A 24103-nucleotide genomic window follows, 5' to 3' on the forward strand; every position below is an offset into this window, starting at 1 on the left:
TGGTAGTTAAGGTCCAAACTCCAGTTGCAGACCGGAGGGAAGCATGGTTCCGCAGTGTGTTTGCGTGCTGGCTCTGGCGGCTCTGCTGCTGCTAGGTACCTCCACAGTCTCCAGATCGCAGGGCCCGAAGGGTCAGAAGCATCAGAGGGCGCCGCAAATCCCTTCTCAGTTCAGCCCAGGCGAGCGCTTCGGGATGAAGGAAGCGCTGAAAGGTGAGCCTGGTCCCCTGCAGCCGGCTTCGCCCAGATACGGGTCCCTCTCTCCTCGGGCCAACCCGTGCCGCCCCACGCCCTCCGCAGAGGGTCCATTACTAGAACTGCAGCGCCACCACACTCCCCAGACCAGCACTAGCCCGAGTCCCAGTACCTCGTGCCGGGGCTTGGGGACACCACTCTTGCCCCAGACCTGGCTTCTGGGGGACTCCGATGTTCTCTGCCTTGTCCGGAATCTTCCCCAGCTTCCACCATCGCCCCTGCTACGTTGCCCATCACCCAGCCTACTCCCTGCTTCTCCTCAGTATTGCAATAGCTTTTCTTCTTACTTTTTTTTTTTTTTAAGATTTTATTTATTTGACAGACAGAGATCACAAGTAGGCAGAGAGGCAGGCAGAGAGAGAGGAGGGGAAGCAGGCTCCCCACTGAGGAGAGAGCCTGACGCAGGGCTCCATTCCAGAACCGGGAGATCATGACCCAAGTGGAAGGCAGAGGCTTAACCCACTGAGCCACACAGGCGCCCCTTTTCTTTGTACTTTTAACCTTAGAAAGTTTTCACTTCCGTGAAGTCTCTGTGATATCTTAAGATAAAACTAAGTTATCTTAATCTTACCTAAGGTGGAGGGAAATTGAAGCTTAGGTCAATTTAAATGAGTTTCCCCAGAAACCAACAAGGAGCAGGGTGTGATAACATCTCTAGCTTGTAGGATCCACACGCAGCTCCCAAGGATTCTGAAACCCTGGGGTGTGAGATGTTCCAGATTTCCTCTCCAAATTAACAGACATCTCTCCCCTAGACCTCAAACCAAGGTTAAAAACTCACTTGCCTTCTCAATCTGCATTTTCCAGGAGAAAAGCGGAAAGGTTCTGTGGAAGGCTAGATCCTAGGGGATAACGAAACCCTCACCACTGGGCTTAGCTCCAGTCTTTTCCCTTTCATTAAATAATGGATTAAAAGAAACTGACATAAACATGTGCAGGCAGATGCAGGGACCCAGTGCTAACCCCCGTGACTGAAGATAAATTGTCCATGTGCCTGGATGGTTGGTCTGGAAGCAGAGCGGCACAAATGGTGAGTTCTCTGAAAGCCGGCGGGCAGCTGCTCACCCCAGTCTTTTTCACCTAGAAGATAGCAAAAGCTTCCTTATTTAAAGAACCCAAAGTAAGGATCTTATAACCACGTGGCTATATGGCCTACATCTCCTTGTGTGGGGTATGTGGTGGGCTGTGATGCAGGGTGAATCCTTAGCAAAACTGACAGAGGGAAACATATCTTCCAGAGGCCCTCCCTTGATAAATGCTCTGCGTGCCTGGGCGAATTTGTTCTTCCCACTGTGTTCTGGGATAGCTAATCAAATACGCCCCTACCTTACTGTATTCCCCTCCCACGGGTGTTTCATGTAATCATGGATCAAAGTGTAATGCCTACAGGCCTTAAAGGGATAAACCTAATAGCAATTTAAGGCCTGAGACATCTGGGTAAAGTGGATGAGATGATTAAGGACTAAGCAGTGGAGGAGCTTCTAAATCCACGCCTTCCTTTTTTTGTTGTTTTTTAAAGATTTTATTTATTTATTTGACAGAGAGAGCACAAGTAGGCGGAGAGGCAGGCAGACAGGGAGGGGGAAGCAGGCTCCCTGCTGAGCAGAAAGCCCCATGCGAGGCTCGATCCCAGGACCCTGAGATCATGACCTGAGCCGAAGGCAGAGGCTTAACTTATTGAGCCACCCAGGGGCCCCTCAATCCACACCTTCCATCATGTGTCCAGAAAGCTGGCCTTGGCTGAGAGATCAGTGAGACTCTGGGTGAGCCAGTCCATGAAGAATAAATCTGCTTTCTGCACACAAAGCCTCCCTCGTGTAGGGATCCAGGATAGTGGGCTTCTCTGGTTCATTGGAGTGATCATGGTTTCAGAGGCAGAGTGAGGCTTAGACGCAATTTATAGCAGCTTCCCACTTAGGGTCAGGATCCACAAAATCTACTCCTGTCCACCTACCCCTACCCCACCCCCATCTTGGACTTTATTTTCCTTTTTTTTTTAACTCTTTATTATTATTATTATTCTAAAATTTCAGGTGTACCGCTTTGTAATTTGACATCTGTATACAATGAAAAATGATCACCACCACAAGTCTAGTTCCCATCCATCACACATGGTTGATCCCCTCTAGAACCCACTAGTCTGTTCTCTGTATTTATGTTTGTTTTAATTTGATTATTTGTTTAATTTCTTTCTTTCTCTCTTTCCTTCCTTCAGATTCCACATAGGAGTAAAATCATACGGTGTTTGTCTTTCTCGCTTAGCACCATACCCTCTAGGTCCATCTTTCCTGTCACAAATGGCAAGATTTCACCTTTTGTGGCTGAATACTATACACACACACACACACACACATATCTTTTTTTGCCAATTAAAAAATGTTTCCTTTACTTCTGGATAGGTAATACATTCACATAGTTAAAACCCAAAATAGTGTAAGAGGTCGGGGGTGGGGGAAGGGGTGTCTCAGTCCCACCCCGTCTTTATGGCCCTGATCCCCACCAACCACCACCACTTTCTTGCCCCCACAAATACACAGAGGTAGCTACTTGTATTAGCTTCCTTTGTATCCTGGAGATCTTCTGGGTAAATCCAAGCAACTATGAATATAGTCAGCACACCATTTTTTTTTTTTTAAGATTTTTTTATTTGTCAGAGAGAGAGAAAAGGGAGAGAGTACCAGTGGGAGGGAAAGTGGCAGGCAGAGGGAGAAACAAGCTCCTCACCCAGCACGGAGTCAGATGGGGGACTCCATCCTAGGACCTGGGGATCACGACCTGAGCTGAAGGCAGGCACTTAACTGACTGAGCCACCCAGTGAATAGACCATTTTAAAGTAAGCCTGAACTCAGCACTTACCAGCACAGTAAGCATAGTTCTGAGCATGTGACAAGTGCTAACTCATTTGGTCCTCACAACAGCCCCAGACATAGGTCTTAAGGAAAGAAAATAAAAGTGAGAAAGAGATTCAGGAGTGTTTGAGTGGCTGAGCCTGGCAGTTCACAGCAGAGGAAATGCAAACGGCTGTATAAAGAGATGCCCAGCTGCCTTAGAGGTCAGGGAACTAAAAATGCAAACACCAACAGCACCTCATTTTTTATCTGCCCCCAGGGCAAACTTTTGCAAAAGACGAGTTAAGTCTAGGCCTGTGGAGGAGGGTTCCGGCACTCACAGGCCCTGCTGGTGAGAACAGGAATTGCTCCAAACTCCGGGAAAACAATTTGGCAGAATTTACTGGTGTTTAGTGATGTACCATAGTCTCTATCCATTCATATACTGATGGATACTCTGTTTTCTTATACTGGCTGTTGTAAATAATGAACATAGGCTTTTGTTTCTTTTAAGAACTATGTTAGTCTACAGGTCAGGTAAGGGTCTGCCTTCAGCTCAGGCCATGATCCCAGGGTCCTGGGACCGAGCCCCGCATCAGGCTCCCTGCTCTTCCAGGACTGTGCACCTCCCTCGTCCTCTGCCCTTCCCCCTCCTCATGCACGTACTCTCTCTCTCTGTCAAATAAATTTAAAAATATACATATTAGTCTAAAAAACCTAAAAGATCTGGCTTTAAATCCCATTTCTGCTGCTTATTTCAGGACAGTCCTGAGTAGCTCACCTAACCCCTCTAACCTGTTTCCCGACCTTCGCATTAGAGAAAATAGTGGTGCCAGCCCCATAGGATTGTTCTGCCCTCCACAGTAAGTTCCCGGATGCAGAAGAACTCTCTGTGCACAGAGAGCCATGGGAAAACCACTGGTAGTTACCGTCCGTAATCTCCCGTCTCTATCTGCCCCGACAGGTGCCATCCAGATTCCAACAGTGTCCTTCAGCCCCGAGAACTTGAATACAACAGCCCTGGCCCAGTTTGGAGAATACATTCGGACAGGTCAGTCACAAGCTGTGGAAAGGGGCGAGGGCTGGGGCAGAACAGCAGAGAGTTTTTTAATAAGGTGATGAAGAAGTTTCTTTTGTTACTGACCAGAGGACAGTCAAATTGCTGTGGGCCTAGTTTGAGTTTACACGCAGTGGGGAGGAATAGAAGTGCCCCAGGAGTCAGAATGGAGACAGAGTAGAGACTAAAGCTTTGTTTGGCCTTGGAAAAACTAAAGCACGAAGCTGTCGGGTTGGAGTTTGAACTCTCCCGATCTTTGCCCTGAATGTGTCACAATCAGTAAATATGATGTAATCAAAAGAAAGGAAATAAAAGGCACAGCGTAGGGAATATCGTCCATCCTGGTCGAACAGCCATGTGTCGGGACCGGTGGTAGCTACACCTGCGGTGGGTACAGCATAATGTCTAACCCTGTCAGATCAGTACGTTGTATACGGAAAACTGAGGGGACGTTGGTTTCACTATACTCAGATTAAAGAAGAAGAAAAAAAAGGTAGAACTAGGCATTCCTTCTTCCTGTGCAAGTTTCTAGAAACTCTACCCCAGGCTTCTCCCACCCCTACCTCCACACACACACACCGACACACCTGTGTACACACTCCATCCACCTGGCCCCTTCCCCGGATTCTTTGCTGACCCATTTCTGAGTTTCGAGGCCATCGGCAACTTTGAGCTGCCCTATCAGCCCCTCACCCCAACGTGAGCCGAAGAAGGAATGGGTCAAGAAGAAAAAGGAGGCTTGGGACTCCCCAGTCCCCATGTGGAAAGCTCCAGGAGAGCAGCGAGGCCCTCTTCCTAAATCAAAGGAAAACACAGCCCCTCCAAAGTTGTCGGAGCTGGGAGGAGTCGGTCCAGGTGTATAGTGAATTACCCCCACCCCGAGCACTGTCTGCAACCTGAGTAATCGACCCTGAGAAATCCACACCCACACACAGGCGTGTGGCCTTGTGCTAGACAGAGCAGTCTTCTCTCCATATGACACACACAGTAGGAATATTATTTTTCAAGTAAAAAAAGGTCTTTTCTCTTTTTCTTTTTAATATAAAAGTCATGTTTGTTTCCAAGTAATTTGGATATTGGGGACTGCTGTATTTAAAATTTAACACATTCCTTGTCTTCATAGGCCGGTAGCATATACTTGTGATAACATATTGTGAGTCCCACCAAACCAGGGCTTCCTCTATCAGCTGTCCCCACGATAGAATCTCGATATGCCCATTACTACATCGTAGCAGGACATTAAAATATGAGGAAGAGGAATTTTAGAGAGTGACCGGGCACATCAGGAATCCCACTGGCTTTGTTCCGGAAGGTTTCCTACAGGACGCTGCATGTTTTTAAAAAGGGGGGGCCCCAGGCAGACATTTTCTATGAAATGGTAGGAAAACTGAAGGAAAGTGTAAAATCTGGCTTTCTCTCTCCCTGCTTTTCATCCCTTTGTCCCCAGTCTTTCCGACCATTTTCAAAACCAGCTTTATCCAGCATGAAGTCGTAGCAGAATACAGCCACCTGCTCACTGTCCAAGGCTCAGACCCCAGCTTGCAGCCCTACATGCTGATGGCGCACAGTGACGTGGTGCCCGCCCCCGACGAAGGCTGGGAGGTGCCCCCATTCTCCGGCTTGGAGCGTGATGGCTTCATCCATGGCCGAGGCACAGTGGACAACAAGAACTCTCTGATGGTCTGAAATGCTTTGTTCCCTCTGCCTGGGGGCCCTAAAGAGTCCCCCAGGTTGGGCACGCTCAGCTGACCCCTGGGACGCAGGAGGTTATAGTGGAAAGAACCTTGGCTCCAGGCGACCTGGGTTCCAGCCATTGCTTGGTCACTGTCCTTTTTTGGGTCTTGATTTCTCAACTGTGAAACAAGGACTGGAGTAGATGATCTCCAGGGACACTTTCAACTGTGAATTGATACATGTATGCTTCGCTCCTGCTGGGAAAGGAGCTAAGCTTCCTCACCTCCCATCCCCCTGGGCCCCTTGAATGTGTTCTCTTTAAAGAGAGTCTCTGAGCCAGCCACAGCAGGCCTGATGCAGGCAGCTGCATGTCACTGGTGCCCTGATTCTCCCTCTTCCCTTCTGCTTCTCCCCACCCCCAGGCAATCTTGCAGGCCCTGGAGCTCCTGCTGAACAGAAATTACATCCCCCGAAGATCTTTCTTCATTGCTCTGGGCCATGATGAAGAGGTAAAGCCTCCTCACCCTGTAAACCATCTCGAGGACCTCTGTTTGGGGGGGGGGGGGGTTAGGGAGTTTCACTCTAGGCCAGTTTGCTCCCCAGCTGCAGGGTCTCGAGAATATGGTGTAGGGTTTTTGCCAGCTCCTCTGGGTATCTTTGTGCCAGGGTATCTTAAGGCCCTGGACCCAAGTGCAGATTCCCACAGCCGGGGCCATAGATCTGAATTTGGTTTTAAAAGGCTTTATTTTTTTAGAGCAGTTTTAGATTCACAGCAAAACTGAGAAGGTGTAGAGACTTCCCTTATAGCCTCCCACCTTGTCTGCATCCCCAGCGGAGGGGTATTTGATACAAGTGATGAACCTATACTGATACACCCTAATTACCCAAAGCCCTAGTTTACACTGGGCTTTACTCTTGGTGTCCATTCTGTTAGCTTGGTCCAACAGTGACATGGGTCCACCATTATAGTGTCATACAGAGTAGTGTCACTGCCCTAGAAATCCTCTGTGCTCCCTCTATTCATCCCTCTCTCCCTCCCCCAAGTCCTGGAAACCACAGATTTTTTTTTCTTTTTTTTTCTTACTGTCTCCATAGTTTTGCCTTTTCCAGATCGTCCTATAGTTGGACTCATCCAGGATAGAGCCTTTTCAGATCGGCTTCTTTCATTTAGTGATAGGCATAGCGCTGAATTTTTTTTTTAATTTTTTTTTTAATATTTTATTTATTTATTTGACAGAGAGAGATCACAAGTAGGCAGAGAGGCAGGCAGAGAGAGAGAGAGAGGGAAGCAGGCTCCCTGCTGAGCAGAGAGCCCCATGCGGGACTCGATCCCAGGACCCCGAGATCATGACCCGAGCCAAAGGCAGCGGCTCAACCCACTGAGCCACCCAGGCGCCCCGCGCTGAATTTTTTTAACAAACGCCCTGGTAATGTCTAAGGCAGGTAGGTGTTCCATCGGTGACACCTTGAGAAACATGGGTGTGATAGAAAGAGAACCAACAGGAAGCAAGGAATCAATATTTTGTTTCGAGTAATGTCACCTACATTGACCCTGGGCCAGTAACCCCATTCTGTGGGTCCCAGTCTCTTCATCTGTGAAATGAGGGTGGTCTGGCTCTCCAGCTGTGATATTCCAAGGTCTAGTGAAGCAGGATTGTCTAGGCCCCTTACCCCCTACCCTCCCCCCCAGGAAGAGACTGGGCAGGAAGTTTCTAGAGCCCCCTACTATGTTGAATGTGTCTCCACTGGCTACTGGAGGTCTCGCTGCAAAGGACGGTGGCCATGGGTTCAATGTCTGCAGGTGTCAGGACATAACGGGGCTCAGAAGATCTCAGCCCTGCTGCAGGCAAGGGGTGTCAAGCTAGCCTTCATTGTGGATGAGGGTAACTTCATCTTGGATGGTTTCATTCCCCAGCTCAAGAAGCCCTTTGCTATGTGAGTAAAGTACCCCACCGCTACTTTGCAGTCAAATGGTCTACCACCGAGCTATACCCCTGCTCACCCCTACTTTGGAAGGTGTTCTCACCCCCCTTCAGTCTGTAAGTCATACTGAGGCAACTCCTTATTTTACTCCTCTGCTCCTGATTGCCCACTAGGTTTGGGTTCCCCCTTTCCCTTTCTCCTCTAGGGCTGATTTTTTTAGGCAGCATGAAGCCAATCTCCTAGACCACCATACCACTGTGCAGGCAGACCTCTGGGCCCATGGGATAATTCAGGGTGGGAGGAAATCAGGAAGTGCCTCTCTGATTCTCTCCTGCAGGATTGCGGTCTCAGAGAAGGGTTCAATTAACCTCAGGCTGCAAGTAAACATGAGTCCAGGCCACTCCTCAGCTCCCCCAAAGGAGACCACCATTGGTGTCCTCGCAGCCGCTCTCAGCCGGTGAGCAGCACGGGCCCCGCTCCCTTGCCACACTCGGGATGGAAGACCTGGTACTTTCCCACCGTGAGTTGCAAGAGGCTCGGCTTCCTGCCCTGGAGCTGGGCTGAGAAGCCACGATGGGGGCTGCGGGGAGGACAGAGGCACCAGGACCCAGGCAGGGATTAGAGGTCAGAAAAGAATCTACCCATATTGCAAGCAGGAGCTGGCAGTAAAAGCCAGGCCAGGACCTCAGGGCAGCAGGCTGTGGGTGAGCACAGCAGGGTCTATCACAGCAAAGCTTCCCTCCGGCTGGGTGTTCTTAGCAAAGTCGGAAGAAGAAGTGTATTACTTCAGTTAAAGACGAAACTGATGACCAGCGGTTAAGGCTCTGTGCCCAGGAACAGACCGTCCCTTTCCTCAGGGAACTCACAGGTAGCCGCAGAGACTGAGAATTCTGCTACAGTGTGGTAGGTGGCGTGAGAGTCGGAGTACCTGCTCGGACTTGCCGGACAGGGACAGCTTCTGCTATTGGACTCGAAGTGTCCCATTTGGGCGTTGAGGTCTCCAAACAGGCGGATCCGTGGCGGGTGAACCAGACGCCTCCCGGCCAGACCTGTTGAAACATCCTGTCTCCCTCCTTCTTGCCTTCAGATCGCCGACCTTTAACTGGGGTTGCGGAAGTCTTGAGAATTCTGTTTCTCTTCCAGCCTGGAGCAGACGCCAATGCCGAACAGGTTTGGAAGCGGGCCACTGGAAATGACACTGCAGGAACTGGCCCACGAGGTGGGAAAAGGCGTCTCCCGCATTCCCGGTCGGCTGTGGGAGAGGAAGAAAGGGTGGCAGAAATGTAGCTTCCAGAGTAGTAGAGGGGCCCACTGCTGACCAGCGCCGTGCACGTGCTCACCTGTTTTCAGCCAGAGGCTGAGCCAAGACACAAGGATCTGACTCTTCCCGGGGTGTCGGTGCTCCTCTGAGACCCTACGACTTGGCACACCCAAGCACCCTTTGAGAGCTGGTTCCCACTCGTCCTCACTCAAGGCTACCGCTGAGGGTCCTCAAGGCAGATCTAAAGGAGGGAGAGACCCAGGCCTCGGGTACAGGGGCCCCGTTCTGCTGACCCCTCTGGAACCCTGCTGATCTGGTTCTTTTCCTTTCAGTTCCCCTTCCCTGCCAATATTATCATGAGCAACCTGTGGCTATTTGGGCCGCTTGTAAGCAGGTAAAGTTTTATCTTTCCTTCTTTCTCATCCTCCAGCCCAAACCTACCCCCTACCCAGTCCCCTCTTCCTGGCTAAACAGGGCCTGATTAATCATCCCTTCGCCACCAGAACTACATCTAATTCATACGTAGGATGTCCCTCCTAGTCTTAAAGATCTCCAAGAGTCAGGAAAGTGGGTGATCTTCTAACCCATTCTTTCTCCACATTGGATAACTCTTCCTAATGTCTGACCTTCTGACCTTGGTGCTTTTGCTTTAGGTATATGGAGAGGAATTACATAACCAACGCGCTGGTCAGGACCACCGTGGCCCTCACCATGTTCAACGCAGGAGTCAAGGTAACATCCCCTGGATCCTCCCCTACACCTTTTCCTCACTGTCCACCCACCTCTCCAACTTTTGGCTTTGTCTCCCGCCCCTTCTTCCTCCTCTGATTGCAGTTCGAATACTAGGAAGGCCCAGGGCTGAACTACACAGTGGTACTGGTTGGGTAATATTCAAAAAGAAATCTTGTAGCTGAGGGCCACAAACCTGCTGAAATTGCTGGCCAGATTTTGTACCTGTGTATTTTAGGGGGTGTCTGTGGCCCCTCTCAGGTTACTGGGGTCTGTACCCCTTCAAAAAAACAGCCATGATACTGGTTTGCAGGGAAGTTATTGGGAGTTTCTGTGAAGGATACTCACTGAGCATGTTAAGTATTTACCTAGCATTTTGGTCAGGCGGACTAAAGGTTCTAATTTTTCTACCATCAAGAGTCTTTTGGTTATTCTTCACCATCTTTGGAAAGATTGATCCTGCCAACAGATTTAATGCATGATTAATGTATTTTACCCTCGTGCTAGTCTGAGTCAAAAGAGAGAAACTCGCCTGCCACTTACAAAGTCTACAATAACATTTGTGATGTATACAACGCCTAAAGGCATATATTATTTATTTCTTAAAACACACTAGACTCTGGGTAATCTGAAAGGACCTCAGTTCTAGGAGAAATTCCCTCGTAGAGATAAACTTTGAGTGAATGATGACTTTGATGGATTTCTCTTTTCCAAGAACTGCTTTTTGGCAAATTAGTCTACTTCCAGTTGGGTTGGCCACGAAGGGGTGGGTCTGTTTCAAGGAACAAGCCACAACCACCCTGGGTAGCCTGGGCCTAGGCCTTCCCGCAGTCTTGAGAAAGGCGAGACTGGCCCAGTTACTACCAGTCCCACCAGCACTGTTTTAGGGAGCACCATGCCCCTAGCTTACTGGGTGGCCTCGTGGAGCTCTGGTGCCCTGAGCCCAGGTTGAGTACCATGAATGGCACTTCCGTGACCTCCTAGCATCACTGACGGCAGTGTCCAGTGTGTCCGCCAGACCCGAGCTGTCTTCACCAGCGTGCCTAGAGTATTCCCCGAAATCAGAATACCGTGCCCTTGCGTGTGAATGCCATTTCATCCGTCCAGAATGCTGTCACATTGGTTACTCCTTTCGATCTGCTCACAGCCCCCCCTGGTACCATTGCCCCAGTTGGCATTCGGGAAACAGAGGCACAAACAAGTTATAATTACGCAAAATCCCATGGCTAATTTGTAACAGCCCAGCTCTCCTGCCCCTACTCTAGTGATTTTTTGCACCACAGCAGTTCAAAGAAAGATTCAGAGTCGGGGAGTCTGTTCTCTCATGGCCTCCGAAGAAAAAATCCACTCAGAGCCCCGTTCTCTTTTCCAGTTAGTCTTGGGTTCTTCCTGGGCAGGCAGAGAGCAGAGTCACATTTTGCAGTTAGACGTGGGAAACCACCATCATCGCCGCCTTTGGGGATCAGGCACAGCGTGATGGGGGCCTGCAGCGGCTCGGGGCGCCCTGTCCTGAGTGACCATTAGCTGCTGCAGGGACAGCCCAGGCGCCCTGGGAAGAGAGCATGTGCGGGAGACAGCCCGCGATGCTGCACGGGGCCAGCGGGGTCTGCGTGGCCTCCGAGAAAACAGTCTTGGACTGAGTCTGTGACCCCCCACCCCACAACCAAGAAGCGTGGAGGTCTGGCCTAACGCAGAGACACTCTCTAGCTCACTTGTCAGGAGTCCCAGGAAGACAAGGGACCGACGGAAAATGGAGCCCTGTCCCTTTATCAAATCAACCTCCTCTTTCTCTGCTGGTGGTAGTTGACCTTTCCTGGGCGGGAGGCACATGTGGCTCAGGCCAGGGTTTGTGGTTCTCTCTCCAGGTGAATGTCATCCCCCCAGTGGCCCAGGCCACGGTCAACTTCCGGATTGACCCTACGCAGACCGTCCAGGAGGTGTGTGACTTCTGTTCCCAGCCACTGGTTCAGTATCGGGGATGTTTGGTGCTCAGGATCTGGGTGTAGCTCCCGTCCCAGGGCTGGCCAGCCACCATTTTTCAACCAACCAACCTTGCTTGGTTTATCCAATAGCATTTGTTCAGCCTTCTCTGGAGGCTTCCAGGAAGGTGGCTAGGATAGGAGACCTCTGGGCCGGGGGGAGCTTGGAGTCTGATGAATGATAACAATAGTAGCAGAAATATCCCGCAGGCTTGCTTGGTATGTGGCACTGTTCTAAGGTATGTGTGTACTCATTTAATGCCCATGACCACCCTACGGTCATCCTTATTTAACAGGGAAACTGAGGCACAGATCAAAAAGGCAGGTAAGTGACATACCCAAGGTGGTGCGTCCAAGGGTCCAGCTCCACAACCACCACACCAGACCAGGACCAGAGTGATTTGGGATGAGCAAATTCCCGAAGGACCGGTGCAGAGAAGGGCACTGTCACTGTCTCTGAGGGTCTAGAAAGTGCTTCCTGACCACTAGGAATAGTGCTACCGTATAGAAGACATGTGAGCTACCATATAAAAGGCAAGTAGGACTTAGCTGGAAGCCAGGCATTCAGACCCCGACTAAAGTAAAGTAGGGATGAAGAGGAGGACAGCCCGGGCGGAAGTGGCACGTGGTGAAAATGGAGCGTGGGGCTCAGGATGTTGTGTGCCACAGACAGAGGGACCTGTCAGGGTCTTCAAATGGGGTCCTGATGTCCTCGGATGTGCTTCTGGGGAGACGGTGCCGGTGGCAATGCAGAGGAGGTGGGCATGGAGGAAGGGACAGTTGGGAAGCTGTGACAGCCTCTCAGGCAGCGAACGGAGTGGCGGTGATGGGACAGAGAAGGCTGGGTTCAGCAGAATGTCGTGTGTCATGGGTAAGGGGAGACAGGAAGGCAGGACGGCTCCGAGGGTTTTAACCTGCATTGTGGGCCAGGGGCTGATGCCTTTAACCAAGGTGGAGAGTTCAGGAAGTAGAGCATGTTGGGAGAGAAGTATAATGGTTAAGAAGTTTGAGAAGCTTGAGAAGCTTATAAATTATAACTCAGCAATTATAAATACCTCGGGTCTGGAGATAGAATAAACTAGAGATACAGGCTGGAGTGTTACTAACATAAATGAAACCTCTAGAGTCAATAAAAACCCACAGGAAGGATGTATAAAATTAGAAGTAAAGAGGATCGAGGACAGAGCCTGACAGTGAGTGGCCTTCTGGAAACATCATTTTAAAAATGATTAAAATCCGTGCGTAAATGCAAGCTGTGATGAGTGCTATGACGAAGAGGGACCAGGTGCTAGTGGAGAACGTAACAGGGAACCAGACCTGGTGTGGGGTCAGGCAAGGCTTCCCTGGGGAAGTGACATGTGACCTGAAAGATACAGGATTGAGTAGCCGCCGCGCAGAATGTTTGGCCTCTGCAGGAAAGGCTAGCTTATTTAAACAGCAGGTTGAGCTAAAAAAAAAGTTCAAAAGGCAAATCTGATCCTTCAAAAAATCATCTCAAGAGGCAGCCCAACAACTGTAGAATGACTAGTACGTTCCAGAATGAAGCAGGCTTAGGGGCAGGTTGTGGTCCCTGAGTCTCTAGTGCAGATCCTCGAGGGTCAGCCACACTTGGGCCTCTGCGCTCCTTTCTCCCTACTTTCTTCACCCTGGAGGGTTCTGTTCGTCCTCACACAGGGTGCAAGCCACACCCCTCCCTGCAGGGGTTGGGGAATGAATTGATGGCCAGCCCAGCGTCACCCAGCATTCGGGGGAAGCTGGGACCGGTGTGAGCCCTGGGCTCTGCTGCTTTTCATCGAGTGCCAACCTTTGTCCTCTCCCTAGAGGATCATGGGGCCAGGAAATCACTGAATTCCCCTCATTGAACTTCTTTCTACCAGTTTTTTTCCAACCTCATTCCAACTCTATGCCCTTTCCAAGGGCTGTTTTCCACCAGCTGGGGCTTTCATCTCCCCAACTGCTGGCACTCTTCCCTCCTCTCTGGTCCCCCACCAGAGTGGCCTTCCTTCCCAGTCTGTCTCATGAAATCCCTGGAATCCCTGGGCGCATCCAGCCCACCTGCCCAGTGAGGAATGGAAAGCCTCCCGCATTTGAAAGCACAGAGCACCCTTTTGTTCTGGCCCCTCCCCACCCCATCCCCTCTTTGTCCGTACATCAGGTTCTACCCTCCGACACTGCTGGTCTGAAGGCCAAGGGTGCAGGGCCTTGGGCTGGATCCAGCAGGAGCATGCACAGTTCCCAGAATCCTCGTCCTCCATCACCAACTGGTGTCTCCCATGTTGTGGGTGTAGAGAGGTCCCCAGCACCTCTGCGTGAGGAGCAGTCTTCAGAAATGTCATCGGCTACCCTGTAGAAGGTTTGTTCTGAGTGGGCCTCAAGGAGTAAAAATAAAATCACTGGGAGCTGTTGCAGGAAGCCCCCACTTGAAGGAGAGTTAGGGAAGAATATGGCGCCTTGGATGGTAATGAGCTTCTCAAGGGGTGGGTCATGGCCCCCTCTCTGTAGAGTGTGGCACAGAAGATTCCTTCCTTCCTTCATTCACTGCTTCACCAAGTGTTTGCTGAGTGGCTGCTATGAGCTGGACATTCTTCTAAGCACTTGGAAGAACGGTGCGCACAGCAGCCGAGATTCCCATCCTGATGGCACTAATGTTCCAGTGGGGAAGGGACAGCAATACGCAAGTGGTCAAGTATATAACCAAGTTGGGTTTTTTTTTTAAGATTTTATTTATTTATTTGACAGACAGAGATCACAAGTAGGCAGAGAGGCAGGCAGAGAGAGAGGAGGAAGCAGGCTCCCCGCTGAGCAGAGAGCCCGATGTGGGGCTCGATCCCAGGACCCTGGGATCATGACTTGAGCCGAAGGCAGAGGCTTAACCCACTGAGCCACCCAGGCGCCCCCCAAGTGGGTTTTTAAGAGGCAAGTACCCTAAAACCCCAGGATGTTGTGTCACAAAGTGACTGTGGGGTGGGGTAGGAACAGAGAGTCAGTCCTCCAGGGTGACATTTACCCTGGGACGTGATACAGAACAGAGACCTGGGGACAGCCTCCAGGCAGCAAGGGCAGAGGCCTCGAACTTCAAAAGAGTTGAGATGCCATTGATCTGACTTGTAAGTACTGTATCCCATGGAGGATATAAAATACATAAGATAAAAAAGGGAGAGGGGTGAGGTGCTCGGGAAGCCACATCCGAGTTCCTCGTAAGGAAGACATTCATAACCATGGTGCTCGAAGGCGGGATGGATAACTCGTGATGGTGAGCCTTCTGCCAGGGAAGCCTTCGAGTAGCTCTCACAGCCCCCTTCCCAGGTCGGTGCTGCTGTTACCCTTACGTTCCTCTTGCATCGGGACCTGGCCTAAGAGTTAGTGGGGAATCGGAGCTCCTGTGGCCTCTCACGGAGGTGGGGGTCCCATCTGTGTGCCCTCTTCACTTTCCAGGGGCAGGAATGTTCAAGTAATTTGGGACAGAGGTCAATAGGCATAGTCCCAACCCACCTTAAAGGGGATGACTGGGAACCTCCCTGTTGGTTGAAGGCACATCAGGACTGTGTACTAATTCACATACTAGAGGATTTAGGACAGAAGTGCTGGCGTCAAAAAAAAAGCTCTGATAAGTGAGTTGTCCTCTACCACCCCCAGACTAATCCAGCAGCAGGGAGTTTGGTTTGGCTCAATGGTGGTTTCTAAACCAGAAATAGGACCCTCATTCCTTTCCAGACTCAGCTGCTAACATGATTCTAGGGGACAGTGCCATAAAAAGGGGTACTCTTGAGATAATGCCCCCCATGCAGGTGATCCTCAGCTGTGGGACACCCCTCTTTCTAGGGCAGAGGCAGTTCAAAGCAACTGCTGATCAGATGGGATGAGACCGGTGCTGGGGCTTTCCCTGGGTTGCGGGGTGGGCTGGGGCTGGGGGCCTCCCTAAGCCAGCCTCCCGGTCCATTCTCCCATGTCTCCCTGTGACCTGATCCTCAGGGTCTGGTCTACGTCCTGCCTGGGACCAGGACTTGTGCTGGATTCAACTCTAGTTGTTTCAGACTGAATTTTCTAGGAGCTTCCTCAGGTTCCTTCCTGAGGAAAGGAGGCAGAGAGAAAACTTGAATACCAGTCCCCCAACTCTTGACTTTTCGTCTGTGTTGAGCTCATCTTCCTGGCTCCGGTGCAGTTGGTCACAAACAGGAAGCAGGGATGCCCAGAGAGGAGGAAGAAAAGTGTGTGACCCTTTCCTCAACTGTCTCAGATTCCCAGGTTGAAATGAGGTCACCACATCTGTCACCCTGCCTCAAGATGGTCGTGTTCCCCTTTCTGCTGTGTCTTCTGCATTCCACCCGGCCCATGACTCAGCCCAACAGGAAGGACATACGATTTCCTAATTTTCTAATTCCCTGCCTGCCTTGTGGCTGTGAGGCAAACCCCCTGAACGCTTACCCTCAGTCCGCCATGCTGTAGATTGCTTGCCAGGAAGACCCAACTCTTCCGTCTCCTGCAGCCAGTGTGCTGAAATTGACGCCCCGGTGCAGAAATGGGCTCCCCCGTGCGCTCCAGGGCTCTGCCTTACTGCAGAGCGATCAGAGCTATTGCAGTTCATGTGGTACTTGGAGAGCAGCTAGTATGAACTCAGACTCCCTCTCCTTGCTCCCTCAAGGTTCTAGACCTCGTCAAGAACATTGTGGCTGACGACCGGGTCCAGTTCCACGTGTTGACTGCCTTTGAACCCCTTCCCATCAGCCCCACTGATTCTCAGGCCTTGGGCTACCAGCTGCTCCGCCAGACCATACAGTCCATCTTCCCAGAAGTCAGCACTGTTGTCCCAGGTAATGACTTCATCAGCTGTGGCTGGAGGGAGGTGGGGGCTGGAAGCATTTTCCTCTCTAATGTCTCCTACCCCACCTCCACCCCAGCTGTTCGGCCTGGAAACATCTGGCTGCCTCCCCTCGTGATGAGATTGGAACTGTATTTTCCCCTCGGAGTGGAAGTCAGAAAGCAAACAGGAAAAGAGCAGAAACAATAAATTAGGTCAGTCATGGCTGGGTCCTAGCTTAGCCTAGTCCAGCCTCTCTGGCATGGAGGACGGGATCAGCCCAGCCCAGAACCCACCCCCCCACCACACACACACACACACACACACACACACACACACACACACACTCCTCTGGAGGAGCCACAAAAGGGGCCAAGTTTCTCTGAGGCTGGTTCTGGCCCATCCTAGGATAATAGCCGAGCATCACAGCTCAGAAACGCCTCCCTGCCTATACCATTGGCAGGAACCCCTTCTGCTCTCCCAGCCCAGACCTGTCCCAGCAGCAGTGCCTCTGTGCCCCTTCCCTAGCTGTCCAGCTTGCCTTCCAAACCTAGGCTGGGAGACAGTGGCTCCCCCGTTTGAGTGGAAGAGGATTCCCTAGGGAACTCATTAAAGTGGGTTCAGGTAATCTGGACCCACTCCCAAAGACTCAGGCTAACCAGATCTGGGCAGGACCCTGGAATCTACCTTTTTAACAAATCCCCTGAGGGCATCCTGGGACCAGGTGATGGCTGCCCACAGTTTGAGGATCTCCGGTCCATGACGTGGGGAGGGGATGCTCTAATGCTAAGACCAGGTTTTTCAAAATCTAGGTTTAATCATGGATTCCCTCATTTGCTATTTTTTTTAAGATTTTGTTAATTTATTTGAGAGAGAAAGTGAGAGCAAAAGCAGGTGGGGGGTGCGGGGCGGGACAAGCAGACTCTGTACTGAGCTAAGAGCCTGATGTGGGACTCGATCCCAGGACCCTGAGATCATGACCTGAGTCAAAAGTAAGAGTCAAGAGTTGGACACTTGAGGCGCCTGGGTGGCTTAGTGGGTTAAAGCCTCTGCCTTTGGCTCAGGTTATGATCCTGGGGTTGGGATTGAGCCCCACATCGGGCTCTCTGCTCAGTGGGGAGCCTGCTTCCCCCTCCCCCTCTGCCTGCCACTCTGCCTACTAATGATTTCTCTCTGTGTCAAATAAATAAATAAAATCTTAAAAAAAAAAAAAAAAAAGAGAGTTGGACACTTAACAACTGAGCCACCCAGATGCCCCGGGTCCCTCGTTTTTGAAGCGCACACTTCGGACCCGCCTCTGTTCTGGGCACGGGCCCCTTAAGGAGCACACGGTGAAGTTCTATATCCTCAGGCATGAAAGGGGCAGCCTTGGTTTTTAATCAACTTAAATCTGGCTCTAAGCCCCACTACTCAGGCAATTCAACCGCAGGAACTGTTAGGGTCTCAGGGCACCCCTACCACCACCCTCATTGAATCCAGCCCTCGAGGTCTTAGGAAGCAACATGGCGTGGGAGTCCCTGGGCCAGTGGTCATCAGTCCTGGGCAGTTACCTTGGACTTCCATGACCTAGCTAGAAAGTCACTTCAGGTTGGAGATTTCCATTGATTTCCTGGCCTCTTCGGGGAGTGGGATCTTTGACTCTAGACCTAAGACCCCACCTCCCTGAGCATACCAGACAGCCATCCCCTCTGAGGTCGGCCCCCTCTTCCAACTCATTCCACGGAGCAAGGCCTGGGTCTCCACTATCCGCCCTCTTAGTCCCAGTTCTTCTTTCTTGGCCCTCAAAGGCTCCCTGAACTACCGTCTCCCTTCTGGTGCACCCACCATAATCCCATTAAAGCTTAGTCCTTTACAGAATAAAGATAGGCAGACATCAACTGTTAGAAATGCCCAAAGCAAGGAGTTTGAAGGGCCTAGTTACCCATTGAAAACCAGGAGTGGAAAATGAAACAAGACACAATTAACATCTCAGACCATCCCACCATTCTTTAACTGGTGCTTTGGGGTGGGGCGGGGTTGGGGGGGAATGTCTTTTCTCAACGACCACTCCCAGTGGGGACAGGTCCCAGCCCTAGCTGGAGTGTGGGGTGAGCTACCTCTATCTTCAAGAGATGAACACACTGGAGACTGTCCTGGGACTTTCCTAACCTGAAGTTTGACTCTTGGAAGACAAAGTCATCCTTCAGAGGATAAAAATAACAGGAAATTATGTTCTGCTTAAAGAGGACTACACTTTAGAGCGGGAAAGCTCTCTGGAGGGTGTTTATTTTGGAGTTAGGGCAGTATAAAGAGAGCTGAGGCAATAAAGAACGGATACCTAGATTTCTAGAGAGCTCAGTTTGTGAAATAGCCCAGCTAAGGGTATAAAATGAAGGTATTGGCCTCCCCGGTCATCGTGGAGAGAGGACACTTCGGTCTGGATCATTCGAGGGATGGCTCACTCGTGTCATGGGGACGAGAGTCCATGTTTCTGCCTGAAAGAGCGTTTTGTAGGTTTTGAGAATGGGTAGCCTGAAGGACAGAAATTCACAGCTGCGGGCTCCCTGGAGGGCCCTGGTGATGTTCTTATTGACCCAGAAGTCCTAACTTCCCAGTCAGTCCACCTCCCCCATCTACAGTGGCTTGGCGGCTCCCATAAAGCTCCATTCGTCTTGATTTTCTCCATCCAGGCATTTGTATTGGCAACACAGACAGCAGACACTATGCAAACCTCACCGCTGGCATCTACCGGTTCAACCCCCTCTACATGAATCCTCAGAGCTTCCGTAGGTGAGTGAGGGAGATGCTTTGGACGGCAAGGGCCAAAGAGGAGGTACATCTGGCCTACCCCCACCGCATTCTCCTGCCAGTGTCCAGAATGGGGGAAAGCCAGGGTCTCCACAAACTAAAATGAAGACATTATTGAGCCCAACTGGCCAACTTTCCTCATTGTCAGAGTCTTGCCACTCCCCAGAATGTAGGGGATTTGGCCACTATTTTTCTGGGATGGAGATAATCAGGTGATTGGAAAGGACCTGGTAGAAGTAGGACCCTTGGGTCTGATTCCCCCCCCCCCTTCCTTCCTCCCTTCGGAGGAGTACTTACCCTCTGGACTTCATTTTCTCCCCAAAAAGGGAGACTCCAGACTTGTCAGTGACCACTCAGTGAAATCCAGACCTGTATGTGGTCAAAGATGGGTACATGCTTTGAATTCTCAGAAGAAAACACACTATAGGAATCTAAGACATGATCACCAATTGTAACTACTGTGTGTGAATTAACTACTTTGTGGGTGAGTTCTTCAGCCAATTTTTAGTCCTGGGTGGGGGGTGGGGGGGTCGTTGAATTCCATTTACCTTTCTGTTCCTTATCATACCCAGTTTGATTTTCCCACCATAAGTCAGAGACCAATAGAATGAAAACATTTGAATATGAGCATAAGAACAGCTTTGTGGGTTTTGTTTGTTAACTGGGAGAGGAGGTTGCTACTCTCTCTTTCCTTTATCTTTGAGGTTACGTGTGTGGTTTGGTTGTATGTTGTGCTATGTGGAGGCAAGTCATGAGCATGAGATCTGATGGGTAGTTCCCACGTGAAGTGGAGGCCCCACAGGGACCCTGGACAGTCGTCCTCCCTCTCCTTTTAGAGAGGGAGTAATGTGGGGGCCAGGAGACTCTGGCCTAAAAGAAAGAGAATTCAGAAAATAATTTCCCCTCAGAGGAGAAATTATCACATAGATTCCCAAGCAGGAAACGAGTCTACACTCCCTGGGATTTTATTTTTATTATATTCCCCATATCGTTCTCTGCCATGGAGCTGGATCCTGGAGAGATGATCTTGTGTCTCCTGAAACCTCACTTCTTACCCCTGGAAGGTCAAAGGCTGGTGGCTTCAGGGGACGTGGGGTGGGGGGCTTCTCTGTAACACGCACTACAGCATTTGGCTCTCTCCTCTCTTCCCCAAACTTTCTCGCTCAGCATCCACGGAATCAATGAGAAAATCTCAGTCCAGGCCTATGAGACCCAGGTGAAATTCCTCTTTGAGTTCATCCAGAATGCTGACGCAGACCAGGAGCCAGTACCCCACCAGCACGAACTGTGAGGGCGAGGAGCCGGCTGGATTTGGGGTGCCTGAACTCAGCCGTGACTAACCCAAAGGAGAAGCTAATGTTGATGAAACTTTGGGTCAAAACCACTTGGTGATCCATCACCCACCCGCCTTACTCACTCCAGAGTCACCAAAGAAAAAGGCCAAGGGGTAGGGGTGGGCAGGCAGGAGCCTGACTTCTTCCTTCCTCCAGACATCCGCATCCCTCGGCTGAACCAGCATTTACTGATTTCGTGCCCCGATCTTACAAGTTACCAGGCTTGCTGGTCTCATACTGGTTATTCAACTGCTCCTTGCTAAGGCCTGACTGGACAAATGCAGATATGGAAAACCTCAGCCAGGTTTTATCTTCTAGAAGTGCTTAATTTAGGGCACACTCTCCAGGCTGCCTTCTCCATCACTGATATGTTTCTTTGTGCTGTAACTGCCTTTCTCATCCTCCCCCTTCCCTTGGCTTTTTCAGCTGGCCCTTCATCTCTCTTCTCCTGCCCCTACATCCCTCCAGTTGATGCTACGTCTGGAGCAGAACTTAGTCAAACTGTAAAACCACTGTAATTACCACAAGAACTGGTCAAATAAAGTGAGCAGTGTAACATCGAGCGGTCACTGAGAGGTGAAACTGAGGCACGGGGCTTTGCACAAACCCCAGAACTTCTTGGTTCTGGAGGCTGGAGGCTGAAGGCTAGAGAAGAAAGCCTCTGTCCTTGGGATCCTCCCAAGGACTTCGTGGGCTTTGCTCCCTCCCCTGTCCTGTTCCTGCCACCTGCTGCGGCTGTCCCACTCCAGGAGGCACTAATCTGTGGAAACATTTTGCTGGCACATCCTATGGGCTGAGCTCCCAAGAGAAGGGCACTCCCGATCCTGCCTTGCAGTGGGGCCCAGGACCAGCAGGGCTCTGGCCCTGGCATCAAGTCCTGGTTCTCACCTCTCAGAGGGAAGTGGGGGGCATGGCATGGGGGAGCAAGGAGGAGCCTGACTTGAGGGGCTCTGCCCCATGGGGTGGGCCTGGAAGGGGCAAGATACGCTCCCTTAGGGCACAGCAGCGCTCCTGTCCTTTTTCTCTGGAGTGCAACCCTGAGCAGATTTGAATCCGCTTAGTAGCTGCCAGGTAGGGGCACTGGAAGGCAGCCTTTCTTGGCTCAAGGCTTGTTGCTGAGCTTTGTGAGTCACAAGGGAGCTGGGGTCAGAGAGGGAGACAGAGGAGCTGGGACTTGAGAGACTCCCTCCTTTTCCCTCACCCAAGACCTTTCATGCCTTTCTGGGGTTTGACAGCAAAAGGCTCCTTTTTCCACCTCACAACCCCCCCAATTCACCTTACCTCCTTCCGTGCTCTTGGCCATGGGCTCTTCCTTGGAGCTTAGGCTCCATGGAAAGAGTTAGAAACACAGTGCGGGGAGTATTTGAGCTTTTTTGCTCCTCCCCCTAAGATTCACGTTCTTTCCCTCACCCTCCTTTTTTTTGGCCAATTCAGAACTTAGTCAGCCTTTGTTAGAGGGTGATGAGCTGAAGAACAGACATAATCCTTCACCTTCCTACGGAGCTGTTCAAAGTGCTTTCGTATACCTGATTTCATTGGAACCCTGCGAGAGCTCCATGAAGAAGTATTACCAGCCCTCCGAACAGAGGAGGAATTGGTTCTCAGAGGGGTTACACACCCAGCTGGGGCCAGATCCAGACCCATGTCCCCTGGCCTGAAGTGCACCATTGTTCCCTGGTCCCAATCAATAATGCAGTCGACTTCCCATCCATTATCATACTGAATCCTCACAACAGCTCCGAGGAAGAAACTAGAAAACTGTTCCTATTTTCTAGATGAAGCAGTTTAGACCCAGAGATAAAGTAATTTGCCCAAGGTCATGTAGGTGTTCGGGGCAAAAGCCTCTTGGAGCCCAAAGCCTGTCCTAAGAGTACAGAAGAGGGAGAAAGCTGAGACTCGGAAAGGTCACCTTCCCAAGATCCCACAGCTCTTAAGGGGCAGCCCTGGAATTCCAGTGCCGGGCAAAAAGCCCAAGCCCAGTGCTTCTGCAGTCGTACCCCACCACCCGTCTCCAGACCCTGTGGTGTGTAGCTCATTCATACCCGTCCAAGGAGATCTCAAGGACAAAGGCTGTTTTACCGTTGGCTTTGGTTCATAGCTCAAGCTCTCACTGTTCCCCTGGCTGACCTCTCTCTATTCACACCTCTCCCTCTGTCTGCCAGCATTTCTTACCACCCCCACCCCAGCTTCTGGGTTCAGTTTTTTTCCCTTGTCTGAGTTTGGAGACAGCTGGGTCTCTAATAATCCACAGGATAACTGGGAGAAGAATGAGCAGGGACCTTGTCCCCGCTGGGTGTCACCGCTGTTTTCTAGTGCCAGAAAGGATAGTCTAGTTCCAGGCGATGCAGTGGGAAGGAAAGCCCTCGACAGGGAACTGCTCCAAATCCCAGTTCCAAGAATGCAGACCTTTCATCCCTGTGGTCCTTGTATCCTTGTAGGCTTCTGGAAAGAGTGCTGGCTAGACCAGGACAACATGAGCTCTAAGACTCTGGGCAGGGAGGGGCAATGAATCTGGAACTTTCCTCCACCCCTACCTGCATCCATCTACCACTGCACAAATTCCCCTTGGAAAAGCTCCTACAGTAATCACAGGTGTACCCTACATCCCCATCAAGGACTTGGCTCAAGCTTCTTACTCACACCTCACTCCCTGAGGTTGGAAGGAAGACAAAATAGTCACATGCAAAGAAGTAGGGAAAGGAAAGGAATAAAGTGGGGCTGGAGTCCCCGGAGGTTGAAGCCGGGTTGCTAAGAACTTGGCCATTCCCGACCCAATAGTCTTCTCCCCCAGAGGAGATCATAGAAAGACACAAAGTCTGCACTCATTCACTTTTTGGAAAATGTACATAATTCTATAAAAATGAAACTATTTGCCATTTTACTGTTCGGGTTCCATGTAGCTGTCAATAAAAAGGATAAGTAGCATGCTTCATGTAGGTTACACCCAAACCTCCAAATACAAAAATATATAAAATGTTTAATACCAAAAAGTACTCCTCAGCCACCATGGGCAATGCTGTAAACACCGCACTAGCTCATGAGCACGTCCAGAAGCAGAAACTGGAACTCAAAGAGGAGCCGGAAAATGGACACTCAGCACTCCTGAGAAAGAACGTGTCACACAGGAATCCGTTGCAGTCATGCTATCTGAGAGGAAGGATTTGACAAGTCAATTTTCTTTTCTCTGAGCTAAGCACATGGGCAACTCAGTTCCTCCCTGCGCTCCAAATCCACGGGCGTCCCTAAAGTCCACAGGGACAAGAGCTACGCATCTTCAGGGTGTTGACATATCATTTGTTTTCCAACAACATAGGGCAAGCTCTGTCGGGACGTATTTCTCCGGGGCTGGAGCTGTAATCATCTCGGGAATATGTGGGTCAGGGGACAGATTGCTCTGCACGCGCTGAACCCCAAGTGACAGAAACATCCTTGGGTTGTTGGGTTTTTTTTTTTCTGTAATTTTATTTGAGAGAAAGAAA

General features: G+C 50.7%; 1 protein-coding gene across 1 annotated transcript; it reads left to right on the forward strand.

Moving 5' to 3' along the window:
• PM20D1 (peptidase M20 domain containing 1) lies at positions 1 to 24103 on the forward strand. The gene is made up of 13 exons (XM_045982956.1): positions 1 to 212; positions 4047 to 4133; positions 5587 to 5819; positions 6236 to 6322; positions 7615 to 7748; positions 8074 to 8193; positions 8880 to 8955; positions 9330 to 9391; positions 9651 to 9729; positions 11592 to 11663; positions 16348 to 16516; positions 19173 to 19272; positions 20458 to 24103. The coding sequence occupies exons 1-13, from the start codon at positions 44 to 46 to the stop codon at positions 20579 to 20581; spliced, it is 1512 nt and encodes a 503-aa protein (XP_045838912.1). The 5' UTR covers positions 1 to 43; the 3' UTR covers positions 20582 to 24103.

This window comes from Meles meles, chromosome 17 (assembly GCF_922984935.1).
Source record: "Meles meles chromosome 17, mMelMel3.1 paternal haplotype, whole genome shotgun sequence".
NCBI lineage: Eukaryota > Metazoa > Chordata > Mammalia > Carnivora > Mustelidae > Meles > Meles meles.